Source organism: Asparagus officinalis, chromosome 7 (genome assembly GCF_001876935.1).
Source record: "Asparagus officinalis chromosome 7, Aspof.V1, whole genome shotgun sequence".
Lineage (NCBI taxonomy): Eukaryota > Viridiplantae > Streptophyta > Magnoliopsida > Asparagales > Asparagaceae > Asparagus > Asparagus officinalis.
The window spans coordinates 147171513-147189475 of NC_033800.1; the positions used below are offsets into that span (position 1 = coordinate 147171513).

At 33.7% G+C, this 17963-nt stretch overlaps 1 protein-coding gene and 1 long non-coding RNA gene across 2 annotated transcripts in view; both read left to right on the top strand.

Moving 5' to 3' along the window:
- Positions 1-11982, top strand: part of LOC109847941 — an 18669-nt gene extending 6687 nt beyond the window's left edge. The window contains 1 exon segment of the mRNA XM_020417171.1: positions 11542-11982. Within this exon segment, the coding sequence (XP_020272760.1) occupies positions 11542-11718 (177 nt within the window). The 3' untranslated portion in view covers positions 11719-11982.
- Positions 15288-17335, top strand: LOC109850207. Its single transcript, XR_002249384.1, has 2 exons — positions 15288-16386; positions 16954-17335. It is a non-coding gene; the product is annotated as an uncharacterized LOC109850207 (long non-coding RNA).

Genomic DNA, 17963 nt, shown 5'->3' on the forward strand with positions numbered 1-17963 from the left:
CGATGCAGGCTAGCGGGGCGCGTGCCTGGAGCGCGTCTCGTGAACTCCTGGGCCGCCCGTAAGGCGCATCGCCTTGACGCGCTTCAGTTTCTGGGGCGATTTGAGCTGGGTGGTAAGTTTCAAACGAGTTTCGGGTAAGAAGACCCGCTTATTTGCTTCTTACCTCTTTTCCCCTTATGGTTTCCAGCTTCTTTCTCATAAAAAAAACGCTGAACTCCATCTCTTCGTTCCCCGACCCAGAGCTGCCAACCGTCTTCGCCGACCCCGCCTGACATCCCGCCTGACGCCGTCGCCGACTCCGCCGTCGTCGTCCAAGCATGTATTTTTTTCAGTTCTATTTTTTTTTCTTTGATCTTTTTTTTCTTCAGACCGACTCTTTTCTTGCTCTCTTTCTTGTTTTCTTCAGTCGTTCTTTTTTTGTTTTTGTTTTTTTCTTTTGTTCGCCGCCGGCATAATGGTGCATAACTCTTCTATTGTAAAGGTAATCATAATTGTTTTTTTATTTTTCTTAACAATTAATTGCATGATTGTTAATTGTTAATTGTTATAGCTCCTAAAAAAGATGTGTATTTTTGCTCCTAAAAAATTATTTGCCTACAAGTTAAAAGCATTGAAAATGCTCAAAATTTGTTGGTATAGGTCAAGAAATCGCGAATTTTATCCTTCCAGAAATTATTTGCCAATATGTCGAAACCGTTAAAAATGGCAAAAGATTATGTATTATAGCTCGTGAAGAAATTATGAATTTTAGGAAACTATTTGCCATCTGGTTCCAACCATAAAAAAATTGTCAAAAATCATGGGTTATAGCTCATGAAATCATAAAGTTTTCACTTTAGGAAATTATTTACCTATAGGTCGAAGCCACTTAAAATGTCAAAAAAATTAGGGGTTATAGCTCATGAAATCAAGAATTTTTTCCTCCTTGAAATTATTAGCCAACGGGTCGAAATCACAAACTATGGCCATCAATCATGGGTTAAAGCTCTGAAAATAACGACTACGGGCCTTTGGAAAAGTATTTGTCAACGGGTCAAAATCACTAAAAAGGGTAAAAAATCATGGATTATAATTCATGAAATCGTGAAATTTGGCCTCCCAAAAATTATTTGCTAATTAGGTCGAAACCACTAAAAATGGCTGAAAATCGTGAGTTATAGCTCATAAATTTGGAATTTTGGCCTCTATAAAATTGCATATAGTTTGAAACAACTAAAATTGTCAAAATCATGGGTTATAGCTCATAAATTGTAAATTTAGGCCTTTTCCAAATTATTTTGGAAGGGGTTGAGACCACTAGAAATGGACAGAAATAATGAATTTTAGCTTTAGAGTAATTATTTGCCTTCAAAACAAAACCACTAAAAATGGCCAAAATTTGTGGGTTATAACACATAAAATCTTGAATTTTAACCTCAAAGAAATTATTTGCCTACACGTGGAAACCATTAAAAATGATCAAAAACACGCAGATTATAGCTCATGAAATCATAAACTACAGTTTACGAAATTATTTGTTAATAGGTTAAAATCAAAAAATATAGTAAACACTTGTGGATTATAGTACATAAAATTGAGAAACTTGGCCCCCGAGATATTATTTTCTTACGAGTCGAAACCACTATAAATGAAAAAGAAAAACTGTGGGTCATAGTACATGAAATTGTGAATTTTGACATTTGCGAAATTATTTGGAGACATGGTTGAAAGCACTAAAAATGACAAAAAATCATAGGTTATAGCTTATGAAGTTGTGAATGTTATCTTCTAGGAAATTATTTGCCTACTGACCGAAACCACTAAAAATGGTAAAAAATCTTGGGTTATGGCTTATAAAATCATGAAGTCTTTCCTCTGGGAAATTATTTGCCTGTAGGTAGTAGCCACTCAAAATGCCAAAAAGTTATGGGTTACATATCATAAAATACTAAAATTTGGCCTCCTTTATATTATTTAGCAACAATTTGAAACCACAAACTATTGCAATAAATTATGAGTTATAGCTTATGAAATCGTGAATATTGGCATTCGAGAAACTATTTGCCAGCTGGTCGAAACCACTAAAAATGATCGAATTTTTTTGATTAAGCTCATAAAATTGTGAATTTTGGCTTCCAGAAAACAATTTGCCAATAGGTCAAAACTACTAAAAATGGCCAAAAATCGTTGGTTACAGCTTAAAAATTGTGAATTTTTGCCTTCGGGAAATTATTTGCCTATAAGTTAAAACCACTAGAATTGGTAAAAAATCATAGGTTATAGCTCATGTAACTATTAATTTTGGCATTTGCGAAATTCTTTAGAAGGCGGGTCAGAGCCACTTAAAATGGCTAGAAATAGTGGGATATAGCTTATAAAGTTGTGAATTTTAGCTTCCAAAAAACTATTTGCTTACGAGTTGAAATCATTATAAATGACTAAAAATCGTGGGTTATGCTCATAAAATCATGAATTTTAGCACCTAAAAATTATTTGCCTACTTGTGGAAGCCATTAATAATGGCCAATAAATCTTATAGATTATAGCTCATGAAACCACGAATTATAGCTCACAAAATTATTTGCCAACAAGTTAAAACCAAAAAAATATGGCAAAAATTCATGAATTATAGCTTATGAAATTAGGAAATTTGGCATTGGGATATTATTTGCCTACAAATTGAAATCATTAGAAATGACAAAAAATCGTGGGTTATAACTCATGCAATCGTGAATTTTAGTTTCTACGAAAACATTTGTCTATTGGTCAAAATCACTAAAAATGACCAAAAACGTGAGTTACAGCTTTTGCTTATGGGGAATTATTTGTTTATGAGTCGAAACCACTAAATAGCCAAAAATCATTGGTTAGCTCATGAAATTGTGAATTTTGACATTCAAAAAATTATTTGCCTCTATCGGAACATTAAAAATGGCCAAAAATCATGTTGATTATAGCTCATAAAATCATGAATTACAGTTGATAAAATTATTTGCCAACATGTTGAAACAACCAAAATATTGCAAAAGTTCGAGGGTTATAGCTCATGAAATTAGTAATTTTAGCCTTTAGGATATTATTTGTCTACTAGTCAAAACCACTAAAAATGACCAAAAATCATGAGTCGTAGCTCATGAAATCATTAATTTTTGCCTTCGTGAAATTATTTGTCATCGGATCAAAATCACTAATAATAATAAAAAATGGTGGGTTATTGCTTACGAAATCTTGAATTTTGGCTTTTGAGAAATGTTTGCATATAGGTAGAAATTACTAAAAATGGTAAAAACTCATGGGTTTAGCTCATAAAATTATTAATTTTGGCCTTCGAAAATTTATTTTTCAAGGGGCCGAAACCGCTGAAAATGGCAATAAGTTGTACGTCATAACTCACGTAGGCAAATAATTTCATGTGAAATTTGGCCGCTTGGAAATCACGAACTATGACCATAAATCATGGGTTATAGCTCATAAAATCATGAATATTGACCTTCAAAAAATTATTTACCAGTGGGTCAAAACCATTAATGATGGCCCAAACTCGTGGATCGTGAATTTTGGCTTCCTAGATATAATTTGTTAATAGGCCAAAACCACTAAAAATGACCAAAATTCATTGGTTATATCTCAACAAATCGTGAATTTTGGCCTTCAGTAAATTATTTGCCTAAAAGTTGAAACCATTAAAAATGGTTAAAAATTATAGGTTATAGCTCATGAAATTATTAATATTGGCAATTATGATTTTTTTTGGAAATAGATCGAAGCCACTTAAAATGGCTAGAAATAATAGGTTATAGGTTATGAAGTCGTGAATTTTATATTCCATGAAATTATTTGCCTATGGGTACTAAAATGGCCAATAATCGTGGGGTATAAGTCATGAAATCATAAATTTGTCTCCGAGAAATTATTTGCCTGCAAGTGGTAGTCATTGCAAATGATCAAAAATTTATGGATTATAGCTCATGAAATCATGAATTATAGCTTATAAAATTATTTATGAACGGGTTTAAACAAAAAATATGGCTAAAATTCTTGAGTTATGGCTCATGAAATCAGAAATTTCTGCCTCCGAGATATTATTTGTCTATGAGTCAGAACTATTAAAAATGGTCAAAAATTATGGATTATGCTCATGGACTCATGAATTTTGGCTTCTGGAAAATTACTTGCCTATGGGTCCAAACCACTAAAAATGGCCAAAAACAGTTGGTTATATCTCATGGAATCGTGAATTTTGGCCTCCGAGAAATTATTTGTCTATATATCAAAATCATTAAAAATGGTCAAAAATCATGAATTCTGGCTCATGAAATCATAAATTATAGCTCATAATTTTTTTTGCCAGCTGGTTGAAACCAAAAAATATCGCAAAAACTCGTGGCTTATAGCTTATGCAATCAGGAAATTTGTGTAGGATCTGAAATAGATACACTAGAGCACTAGAGGGGGGTGAATAGTATTCTTTTAAAATTTATGCAAAATAGATTATAAATTGCAAAGAAAAAATAGCAATCTCAGAAATTCACAAACACAAAAACAAATTTTTATATTGGTTCCACCAACTCGGTGTACATCCAGTCCCCAAGCAAATCCCGCTTGAGAGTTTCCACTATGATTTTGAATAAACTTACAAAATCAAAAGCAAACCTGATCAATTTACAAGTCCATGCAAATTGTAACACCAATTGACAAATACCTTGTCAATTTGCACACAAATCTCTAAACCAAGAGATTAACACTTCTCACAAATCGAGAGAACTTTTGAAGCAACAATTTTAATTCCTATAAGCCTTGATTTGTAGTGTAGTGTAGTAGTGGCTTAGGAATGATTCTAACTTCTGTATATTGCCTAAACAATAAGTATTTGAATAATGTTCAAAGGTAATTTTAGAAACTTTTCTTTTTCTCAAAATCTGAATGTTTTTCACTTGAAAAAATGCATAAAGATCAAAGCTTATGGGTATGTAAGTCTCTGTATTTTTTCTGAACAAATAACCTATCTATAGCCCTTGAAAAGACAATTATTTGAACTTTAAAAACGTTTAAAAACGGGGCTATAAACAGTCATAAATTCAAACTTTAAATTTTGGAAAAACTGTATCCGTAGTCGACTACACGATAGAATAGTCGACTACACTGAGTTTAAACAGATTCTGTGAATTCAGAAAATTTCTCAGTAGTCGACTATAAAGTTCATTAGTCGACTATACTGTAATTAGACAAAAACTTAAAAAATGAATTTTACCTTCAGTAGTCGACTATAATGTCAATTAGTCGACTATACTGTAAAATAACAGAAACTTATATTTTTGTCATAAACTTGAATAGTCGGCTATTATCCAAATTAGTCGACTATACTGTAAATTGACAGAAACTTATATTTAAGTCATATACATTTGTAGCTGACTACTATTCTAATTAGTCGACTACTAAGAGTAAAAAAAATATGAATTAAATGTTTTGATACTCAATAATTAACTATAACTCTAATGGTATACATAGGGGATTTCTATAGTTAACCAACACACTAAGCCTGTGTTAGTGTGTTCTAATATTTATGTGTGTGTGTGTGAGTGATCAAGGCTTGTACAATAATTCTAAGTAAAGAAAATGTAAAACACATTATCTCATATGTTCTTCATCTTCTTCACTTCATAATACCTTGAACTCAACTTGCACTTGTTCATATTTTGATATTGAAATCTGCATATAAAAGTTAGTGCATTTGTATAGCATACATTGTATAAATTGTTATCATCAAAATAATATCATGGAGACAGATATTCAACAATTTGGCCTCCGATATATTATTTGCCTATAAGTCAAAACCATAACAAATGACCAAAAAGCATAGGTTAGCTCATAAAATTGGGAAATTTGGCCTTCGGGATGTTTTTCGCCCACTAGTCTAAACCACTAAAAATGACGAAAAATCACAAGTTATTGCTTGTGAAGTTGTAAATTTTGGTTTTCAGGAAATTATTTTCTGATGGGTCGAAACCACTAAAATGGTCAAAAATCATGGGTAGCTCATGAAATTATGAATTTTGGCCTCTGAGAAATTATTTGCCCACATGTCGAAACCATGAAAATGGCAAAAAAATCATGAGTTGTACTTCATGAAATCATGAGTTATAGCTCACAAAATTATTTGTCAACAGGTTGAAGCCACAAAATATGAAAAAAAACTTGTGAGTTATAGCACATGAAATCGGGAATTTTGCCCTCAAGGAAATTATTTGCCCAAAACCACTAAAAACAATCAAAATTCATGGGTTATAGCTCATGAAGTAGTGAATGTTAACTTTTGGAAGATATTTACCTTTGAATCGAAACAATTACGAATTGTTACAAATCGTGGATTATTGCTCGTCAAATCGTAAATTTTGGCCTTTGAGAAATTACTTGCATATAAGTTGAAAACACTAAAAATAGTAAAAAAGAATCATGGGTTATAGATCATTAAATTGCGAATTGTGGCATTTGCAAAATTATTTGGAAATAGGTAGAAACCACTATAAATGGGTAGAAATCATTGGTTATAGCTTATCAAGTCACGAATTTTAGCGTTGGGTAAATCATTTGCCTACTGGTCGAAATCACTAAAAATTGTCAATAATCATGGATTATAATTCATGAAAACGTGAATTTTGGTCTCAAGGAAAATATTTTCCTACATGTCAAAGTTATTAAACATTGAAAAAAATTGTGGATTATAGTCCATGAAATAATGAATTAATGAATTAATATGGTAAAAACTCTTGGGTTAGGGTTCATGAAATTGGAAAATTTGGTCTTCGAGATATTATTCGCCTATGAGTCAAAACCTCTAAAAATGGCAAAAAATCATTAACAGATCATGAAATCATGAGTTTTGGCCTCAAGAAATTATTTGCTTAGAGGATGAAAGCAATAAAAATGGTAAAAAATCATGGGTTATATCTCATTAAGTCAAGAAATTTTACTTTTGGGAAATATTTGTCTACATTTCGAAACAACTAAAAATAGTCAAAGATTGTGGGTTAGCTCATGAAATCATGAATCTTGACATTCGGGAAATTATTTGTTGACTGGTCGAAACTAAAAAAAGGCCAAAAAATTATGGGTTATAGCTAAAAAAATCATGAATTTTGGCATTCAGAAAAACTTTTGCCAACATGTTTAAACTATTAAAAATGATCAAAAATTATGTGTTACAACTTACAACTCATGAAGCCGTGAATTTTGGGCCCGGGCCAAGCAAAACTGGGGCCCAGACCCGATTGGCCTGGGTCGGGCTCGTGTCTGAGCGGGCCGGGTACCAAGTTGGCCCGGTTTTTTCTTTTTTATTCTTTTTTTAATTTTTTTGTTTTCAAGAATACATAGCAAAAAGTTAAATAAAATTTTGATAAAACAATCATATTATTAATCACTTGTAATTATATAATTTACAAATACAAAAAATCATAGAAATTAAAATGATAAAAATAAATTTTTTATTAATAATCAGTTAATCATCTACAATTATGAATTTATTTTGGAATTCGTCGCATCACAATAGATGAATATATCCCTAATGAATAAAAATTACATTATGCTTATTTAAGTACAATTATACAATTTACTTATACGATATACTTTTATATATACTAGATGCAATATACTTATATATAATTATACTTATGCACTTATATATACTTATATAACTGTAATTCTATAATATACACATATAAGTATACTTATAACTACATTATATATTTATATTCTTATATCTTAGTATCTATACCATGTTAAGAGTATATATGTATATATACAACTATATATTATATATACATATATTATATGTAAATATATTGTATATACTTATAAGTTATAACTTAAGCATATTATTAATATATTAAATACTATTTATAATATAATCTATTGTAATTAATATATTTGTAACAGTATATATGATTAACATATTATAATTATAATGTTACATAGAACTAATAGATTATAACGTTATATATATATATATATATATATATATATATATATATATAATATTATATGTAAATATATTATATACACTTATAAGTTATAACTTAAGAGAGAGAGAGAGAATCACATAAATATATATTATATATGTATTTCTTACATACTTACATTATGCTTATTTAAGTACAATTATACAGTTTATTTATATGATATACTTTTATATATACTAGATTCAATATACTTATATATAATTATATTTATGCACTTATATAACTGTAATTCTATAATATACGCATATAAGTATACTTATAACTACATTATATATATTTATATTCTTATATCATAATAGGCAAAATGGCCAGATTGGTATAATTTCTTGAGGCTTGGTGACAAGTTGGTATATTTTTTTTTAAGTTTTGTCAGATTGGTATAAATTTTCAACTCCGGCGTCATATTGGCCTTAAGTTTGGCCGGAGTTACTGTTCCGGCCAGTGTTGATGGAATTTTTTGCATAAAAATCTCTTATAAAAAACTTATCCTGTTCCTAACCCCCTCTTCCTCCTCATCCTCTTCCTCTCTCCTCTTCCTCGCTCTCTTCTTCATATCAACCCAATCCCAGCCTCCAGAACCCCCCGGTCTGCAACGGCATCGAGTTATCCTACTCCATCACCGATCGCAAGCAAATTCATCCTCTTCTCAAGGACCCCAAAGCCCAGCCCAACTCCTTCAAAGTCACGGTCACCGTCCAAAACAACAGCCACGCCGAGCTCAAAGCTTGGTCCCTCCTTATCCAGTTCCAACACCAAGAGCTCATCGTCTCCGCTAATGGTGCTGTCCTCAACAACAACTCCCCGTTCCCCTTCAACACCTCGGACTCCGATGGCCTCGCCTCGTTCTCGGGCTTCCCGAGCCCAGATCTCAAAACCCCCATAGAGACCGCTGGAGATTTGACCCAGATTCAGGCCACCCCCATAGAGACCGCTGGAGATTTGACCCAGATTCAGGCCCAGATCGACCTCGTCGGGACTTTCTTCAGGTCACCTCTACCCGCTTACCCGTTGCCCAAATCGATATCCCTCGATGACCCTTTATACATCTGCCCATCACCGAAGTTGGGTTTTAATTCGAGCAGTTCGCCAATTGGAGTAGTCGCGAATGTTTGGGAGCAGGATGAGGAGGAAGAGGAGGAGGAGGAGGAGGAGGGAGAGGGGGGAGAGGGTTAGGAGCAGGATAAGTTTTTTGTAATGGAGTTTTATGCAAAAAATCCCATCAACACTGGTCGGAATAGTAACTCCGGCCAAACTTAAGGTCAATATGGCGCCGGAGTTAAAATTTTATACCAATCTGATAAAACTTAAAAAAAATATACCAACTTGTCATCAAACCTTAAGAAATTATACCAATCTGGCCATTTTGCCTATCATAGTATCTATACCTTGCTAAGAGAGAGAGAGAGAGAGTGTGTGTATATATATAATGACCATATCATAATATAATTACATATAAAAATATATAAAATATATATGAAAAATATAGATAATATATATATATATATANCAAGAGGGCCCGGGCCCAAAGCCCGACCAACTCAGGTTTTCCTGGCCTATCCCGGGCCCGAGCCGGGTCGAACATCGGGCCGGGCCCAGGCCATGGGCCCAAATGGACACCCCTACCTCCATTTACTAAAAAGGTAAAAAATTATAGGTTATATAGCTCTTGAAACCGTGAAGTTCACCCTCTCAGAAATTATTTTCCTATTGGTCAAAACCACTAAAAACCCAAAATATAAGGGTTACAGTTTATGAAATTGTGGATTTTGGCCACCTTGAATATATTTGCCAAAGAGTCGAGACCTTAAACCATGACCATAAATCGTGGGTTGTAGCTCATGAAACCATAATATTGGCCTTCATGAAATTATTTGTCAATGGGTTGAAACTACTAAAAAGACAAAAAATAGTGAATTATAGCTAATGTAATCGTGAATTTTGGCTATGAGGAAATTATTTGCTAACTGGTCGAAACCATTAAAATGACTAAAAATAGTGTGTTATAGCTCATGAAATCGTAATTTTTTTGTCTTTGAGAAATTATTTACCTACATGTTAAAACCTTTACAAATAGTAAAATATCATTGGTTATAGTTCATAAAATTATAAATATTGGCCTCCATGAAATTAGTTGGAAACTAGTAGAAACCATTAAATGATAAAAAAACGTCAGTCATAGCTCATAAAATCGTAAATTTTGGCTTCCAAAAAATTATTTCCTAACATGTCAAAACCATTAAAAGTGACTAAAAAATCATGGGTTATAGCGCATGAAATCATGAATTATAGTTTACGAAATTATTTACCAATAGGTTGAATCCACAAAATATGGCAAAAACTTACAGGTTGTCTCATTAAATCGGGAAATTTAGCTTTGGGATATTATTTGCTTATGAGTCTAAACCACTAAAAATGACCAAATATCATTGGTTATAGTTCATGAAATCATAAATTTTGGCCATAGAGAAATTATTTGCCAACAAATCGAAATCACTAAAAATGGTAAAAAATAATTGGTTATAACTCATGAATTCTGAAATTTTGCTTTTGGGAAATATTTACGTATGACTGGAAATAAGTAAAATTGGCAAAAAATCGTGGGTTATGGCTTATAAAATCATGAATTTTGACCTTCAGAAAATTATTTACCAATGGGTCGAAACCACTAAAACTAGCCAAAAATCGAGGTTTAGACTTTAGGAAATTATTTGCCAACGGGTTGAAACCACTAGAAATATCTAAAAATTGTGGATTATAATTCATGAAATTTAGAATTTTTAGCTTTAAGGAAATTATTTGGCAATAGGTCGAAACCACTAAAAATGGCTAGAAATCGTGTGTTATAACTCATGTAAATCATGAATTTTGGCTTTTGAGAAAATATTTGCCTTAGGTTAAAACATTAAAAATAGTAAAAAATCGTAGGTTATAGATCATGAAATCTAAAATTTTGGCTTCATGGAAATTATTTGCCAACTAGTCGAAACCACTAAAATGGCCAAAAATCGTGGGTTATGGCTTATGAAATTGTGAAATTGGCCTCCGGAAAATTATTTGCTTATATGTTGACACCACTTAAAATGATCAAAAATCATGAGCTATAGCTCATGAAATTGTGAATTTTGGCATTTGTGAAATTAAAATGGAAACGTGTTGAGACCACTAAAATTGGTAAAAAATGTTGGGTTGTATCTTATGAAGTACTAAATTTTAGCCTACATAATGAAACAATTAAAATAGTCAAAAAATCGTGGGTTATAACTTATGAAATCATGAACTATATATCACGAAATTATTTACCAACGAGCAAAATTGTCCAAAAAAGCTCACAGGTTCATCATGTGCTAACTTTCACTAATGACCTCTTCATGGTAGTTTAGAAACAAAAAAAGTGTTGGTAATTTCTTCTAATGGAAATAGCTCATGGTAGCGTCTACAGAATTCTTAATACTTCATGGTAGTTTTTGTGAAATTTATCCTTTATACAATTAACTTTTTGATATTAGAAACATGCATCTTATTCTTCTTTTCGTTTTTATGCCCAAAGGTTGAGGCCATGCTGGATAAAACAATCTGTGCAATGTCAAATGTGTTTATTGGAGCACCGGGTTCAACATTTACTGAAGACATATTTCGAATCCGAAGAGGCTGGGGAGCTGGTTCTCAATGTGATGAGTACCTTTGTCATGGTGAGAAGCCCAATTTCATAGCTGACAATGAGTGATAAAAGAAAAAGAAAAGGAAAATAAAGATAAAAACAGGGGAGCAGCATAATTAAAGCAGTAATCGGGAGGTTTCAATTTTTGATTGTGTGTATATTCGGATTCTGTATGTATATTTTGAGTGTATGAGCGCTCTAGCACAGGAGAGGAAGATTTTTTTTTATTGTTTCAGGGAATTACACGTCCGTTTATTTGTTCATTGTTAAGTGTACTATATTCAAGAGAGATAATTTGAGATCTACCATTTTTCAAGGATCTCTTTTGACCGTAATTCTCTCGACTCTTCTCTTTCTGTGCTTTTTATTTCTCAATAATAGAAAAGATTTTCTGCTGTTGGAGAATGTAAGACTTATTTGAGATCTACCATATGTTTGAATCTCAATAATAGAAAAGATTTTCCTTGATTTATTTGCCAACCAAACAGCCCGAAAAAGGGGGCAAAAAAATAAATAAATAAATAAATCATGGCCACAAAAGAAATAAGGGAAAAATGTGTCCAGGCCCCAAAAACAGAAACTTCATGTGCTGCAGCCCCTCCTAGTTTCCCCCATGTGGTTCAGCCCCTTGAAGTGTGACATTTTGTGCTGCAGCCCATTTTTAACAATTATTAGATGCCAGCTAAGTTAAAATCCCCAAAATAACCTTATCCCTTCTTCTCAATCCTTCAAACCCAGTTCTCTCTCTCTCTCTCTCTCTCTCTCTCTCTCTCTCTCTCTCTCTCTCTCTCTCCCCCCTCTCTCTTTAAAAACAATGGTTTTCTCAAGCTCGTCGCTCTGGCCCTCGTCCTCCTCGCCGTCGCCACCTCCGCCCAGGCTCCCAAGCCTCCCCCGAGTTCGCCGCCGCCTCCCCTCCTCTCCTCCGCCCGACCTCGTCGCGGTAGCTCGCCGTCGCTCCCCGTCTAGCCCTCGACTACGCCGGAGTTCGCCGCTGCGCCTGCCACTTTTAAACCCTATAGTATGGTAGGCCGGAGGAGGATGACCAAGAGAAAAGAGTGGATGATGCCCAAGAAAAATGAAAATGAAGGGGCTGCAGACACAAGGAAAAAGGTCTAATTTATAAATTATTATTCATCAAGTGACCTTAACATTCCAACTTTCATAAATTAGAACTAACGTGGTATAAATTAGATAAAATTAGAACTAATATGGTTAAAATAAGAACTAATGCGGTATAAAATAGATCTAACACGCTACAGAATAGAACTAACACTGTGCAGAATAGAACTAACACGCTACAGAATAGAACTAACACTGTGCAGAATAGAACTAACACGCTACAGAATAGAACTAACACTGTAGCATGTTAGAACTAACACGCTACAGAATAGAACTAACACTGTAGCATGTTAGAACTAACACGCTACAGAATAGAACTAACACTGTAGCATGTTAGAACTAACACGCTACAGAATAGAACTAACACTGTGCAGATTAGAATAGAACTAACATTGTAGCGTGTTAGAACTAACACTGTAGCGTGTTAGAACTAACAATGTAGAGTGTTAGAATTAACACTGTAGAGTGTTAGAACTAACACTGTAGCGTGTTAGAACTATTACCCGCTACAGTAGTGGGTATTTACCTTTCCTTTTTCTTTCAAATGGTTTAATTTTAGCATGTTTTTTCCTCTACGTAGTTGAAGACACAGTTAATGTTGGAGCTGAAACTGCAGCTGCTCTCAAGGCACAGGTATGTATGGAGCCTCCCAAATGAATCCACTAGCATATCAGATGTGGGATTCTCTTGTGTCCGTGCTTCAGGCAAACTTGCACATGAAGTTGTGTTTGTTCTAGAGCCTGAGGAGCTGGGATGGTCACCACAAAGGCTATAACAATCAATGCTTCTAGTAGAGGAAGTAGAGTTGGTTATGCAACTAAACATAAACCCACTTGTCTCGACCTGTTTGAGAAACCCAAGAAACACATTTGATGTTTAAATCTTTATAATAGTAACTAGTGCAAGAAAATGCAAGAGTGTGAAACATGTAAACATCAACCTTGTCCGTAAGGCAGAATTTTCCATATAAGTAAATTAAACAGCTATATAAACCTGATTATGATGATCTTATTATGACATAAAAGCTTGCACTTTCCCCTAATTTAAAATTCTTCCTGACATAGTATCAAAGAAAAACATGGATTTTAATCAATCCTGCCAAATATGTTGTTTAACCAAAAAAGTTAACTACATATCTGCACTTCGCATATTAGGCAGACTAGACCAAGTATCAAATAGCTGATAGGCTCTTTGGCTCTCATGAAAAGTCTGTCAATTGGACAAAGATGGTAAAAAGTTATAGGCATAACTTAATTAAAGTTAATACAAACAAAATGTACAGCTCGATTACTGAGACTCGAGGTAACCAAAGATACTACATATCGACAAACACTTCATAAAAGGAAATCTTACCCTTTGAAAACACAATGGGTGCCCATGAAAAGAAAATTAAGAGAGAGTTTGTTTAATAGCGCACCTAGTTAGCAATGCTGTTTCTTCCATCACAATATAATGATGTGACTCAAAATACACAGGTTCAACTCAATTTTGTAAATATCCAGTCCGAGGTACGATCTTTGGGCAAAATTAATACAATTGTGATCAAATAAGTAGTAACTGCTCAGAATTCTATGTTCTCCACAGATAAACTATGAATCTACCAATCAACTGATAGAGGAAAAAAACATACCTGTGCCTTGAGAGCAGCTGCAGTTTCAGCTCCAACATTAACTGTGTCTTCAACTACGTTGAGGAAAAAACATGCTAAAATTAAACCATTTGAAAGAAAAAGGAAAGGTAAATACCCACTACTGTAGCGGGTAATAGTTCTAACACGCTACAGTGTTAGTTCTAACACGCTACAGTGTTAGTTCTAACACGCTACAGTGTTAGTTCTAACACGCTACAGTGTTAGTTCTAACACGCTACAGTGTTAGTTCTAACACGCTACAGTGTTAGTTCTAACACGCTACAGTGTTAGTTCTAACACTCTACAGTGTTAGTTCTAACACGCTACAGTGTTAGTTCTAACACGCTACAGTGTTAGTTCTAACACGCTACAGTGTTAGTTCTATTCTGTAGCGTGTTAGTTCTATTCTGCACAGTGTTAGTTCTATTCTGTAGCGTGTTAGTTCTATTCTGCACAGTGTTAGTTCTATTCTGTAGCGTGTTAGTTCTATTCTGCACAGTGTTAGTTCTATTCTGTAGTTCTGTAGCGTGTTAGATCTATTTTATACCGCGTTAGTTCTTATTTTAACCATATTAGTTCTAATTTTATCTAATTTATACCACGTTAGTTCTAATTTATGAAAGTTGGAATGTTAAGGTCACTTGATGAATAATAATTTATAAATTAGACCTTTTTCCTTGTGTCTGCAGCCCCTTCATTTTCATTTTTCTTGGGCATCATCCACTCTTTTCTCTTGGTCATCCTCCTCCGGCCTACCATACTATAGGGTTTAAAAGTGGCAGGCGCAGCGGCGAACTCCGGCGTAGTCGAGGGCTACTCTTTCTTAATGATAGTATGGCATTCTTGTTTTAGAACAGCCTAAAAAAACCTCTCTTGAGATTGTGTGATGTACGCCAAGAAGGAAATTTTGATTTATGTTCTATCAGTAACTTTGATCTCATGTAGTCTACAAAAGGATGCATCATCACTTTCTAGTTACATGTATTCGAGTTTAGAAGGTTTTCATTGCCAAATCTATCAGTAACTTTGATCTAAGCCTACCACATTTCTTAAGAGATTTGTAGATGTTCATCAATCAGTTGGTCCTGCATCAAATAAGCCTGTTGTGCTGCTACTGTTAAACTTGCCAATGGAGAAGGGAGTTTTTCGTATCAACCCTCCTTTAAAAATCTCACTTATTTGTATTGGTGGCAGTAGTTTGACAGTTTCATCACTTTTGCGTTGAAGTATCAGCATATGAAATAAGTTTGTTTAATTTTAAGTTTTCTTGTGATTGATTTCTTTTCAGTTTTCCTAATATGATATTATAAAATTAACTATGGTAAAATGTAATCGTACTCATGTTAGGTGTTATTAGCCAATGCAATATTTGTTAGTCCTTTTTTAGCTAATATTGACAGTATCAATTGTTTTGGGCAGTTCTGTTCAACGTGCTTAATTTCCTGATAAGTACAGCTGATTTATTGGTATTTGCTGATATTTCAAAACTTGATATTATGTTTACCTAGGTCCGATCGATCAGGGAATTGGTCTAAATACATCTTTCTATATAACAACCAAATCTATCTCCTCTATTATACTGAAGCATATTTACTTTGCTATGTGTGAATCTCTGTTTCAATTTGTTTCTATTAATTTGGTCTTAACATATATGGATGATAAATATATATCTTAATAGTTAATAATACACAATTAGTATGACGTAAGTATTTAATAATCATAAATTACGACATCGACAGAGTGTCCTAGAAAAGTGTCAGAAATTAATATTAGTCTTATATATTTATTGTTTTCTATTTCACTCCCTACTTTTACTACTTGCATATGCTCATCTTAAAGCAATCTTGGATTTTGATGTAATGCCCAGGTAAGCCTAAAGGATCAGATATCGTGCTGGAAGCAATACTGGAAGCAGAGGTGGCTCAAAATGCCAAACATTTCTTCTCACAGCCAGGGAACCAGATACCTGAAGATATACCAAAACGGTGAGAATGTGAAGTTATCTTATTATGGTGTATAATGTTTGAATTCATTCTGAATAGAAGTCTCTGACATGAAAAGATACTTAAAGAATGAAACGGTTAAGAAAATTAGCAGCTTTTGTCTTCTCTTTTTCTTAGCTCTCTGTTTTCAAGAGGGGAAGGGGAGTCTGAAGTTTGAAGAGATGGAGGTAGAAAAACAATGTATTCTTAATCTATCATGTTGTTGTCTATTCTTTTTCAAAAAGTTAATTTTTGTCTAAATTTTGATTGGTTTGAGTAATATGCTCTTTTAGCGAACACTAGTTTATGTATATCATGTACATAAGAGTTAAATAGAGCTGCTGCAGCAAATGTTAGGATCGAAATGAAAATATTTTCAGTTTTGGTTAAGAAATAGCTACTTAGGAATAGTAATTGGATTTTTATTGTGTATGAAGAAAAGTACAGCACTTGTTTCATCCAATTTGCATGTCAGCTCAAAAAAATTGCAGATAAACTAACACTTGATTTGTAATAGTAATGCATTTATTTTCTTTGTCTGCTTCATTTTGATGTATTACATCCCTGCAGATGTCGCAGGGAAGAGCGAGGAGGGTCGTGCATTGTAGCCGGTGTAATCAGTCGCGGGGAAGAGCCGGTGTAATCAGTTAGAACTACTTGTGCAGCTCCTTTATGAAACAAGGTTTCTCTGCAATAATGAGAAAAGTTTAGATTCATCATATAGTCTGTGTTCTTTCTTTTTTAGCTTGTAGAGAGTTTTGAATTATAGTGAATATTGTGATGGGTTCTTGTATGGTGTGCCAAATTGAAGGCTGTGGAGGAAATTGCATTTTAGTAGGGAGAAGAGCATTGGTTAAGTTTACATATGCGTGCTGGTGATACATAATGTAAATGATGAAGCATTTTTTTGTGTTGAAAAACGATTAAGTGTACAAAGCGTTGCTTTTTCATCCTTTTCCTGTCAACTATTGTGTGGTTAAGTTTATGTGTTTATCAATTTTTCTTACATGCATGATCGATTTTAAATCATAACATTTTATTATATTCATGATATATATTTAAGATGGTAAGATATTGGCCATGCCATCAGATATCAATGGAATTAGTCCTAAACAGAATAGATAGCAACACTGATGGGCTCAACAAAACAACCAAACTCAGAGGCGTTGATGTTATGTTACGATTTGTATTTTGGAGGTGAAAAAACACCATAAGTTCTTAAACGGGTCATTTGGGTTATATGGGTCGGGTCGGGTAACCCGTTTAATAAACGGGTCGGGTCATGTTGACCCATTTATTAAATGGGTCGGGTCGGGTCACACTTATACGGGTCGGGTTAACTATGACCCGACCCGACCCGACCCGACCCGACCCGTTTGCCACCCCTAGTCACCACAAAGGCTATAACAATCAATGCTTCTAGTAGAGGAAGTAGAGTTTGGTTATGCCAACTAAACATAAACCCACTTGTCTCGACCTGTTTGAGAACCAAGAAACACATTTGATGTTTAAATCTTTATTAATAGTAACTAGTGCAAGAAATGCAAGAGTGTGAAAACATGCTAAACATCAACCTTGTC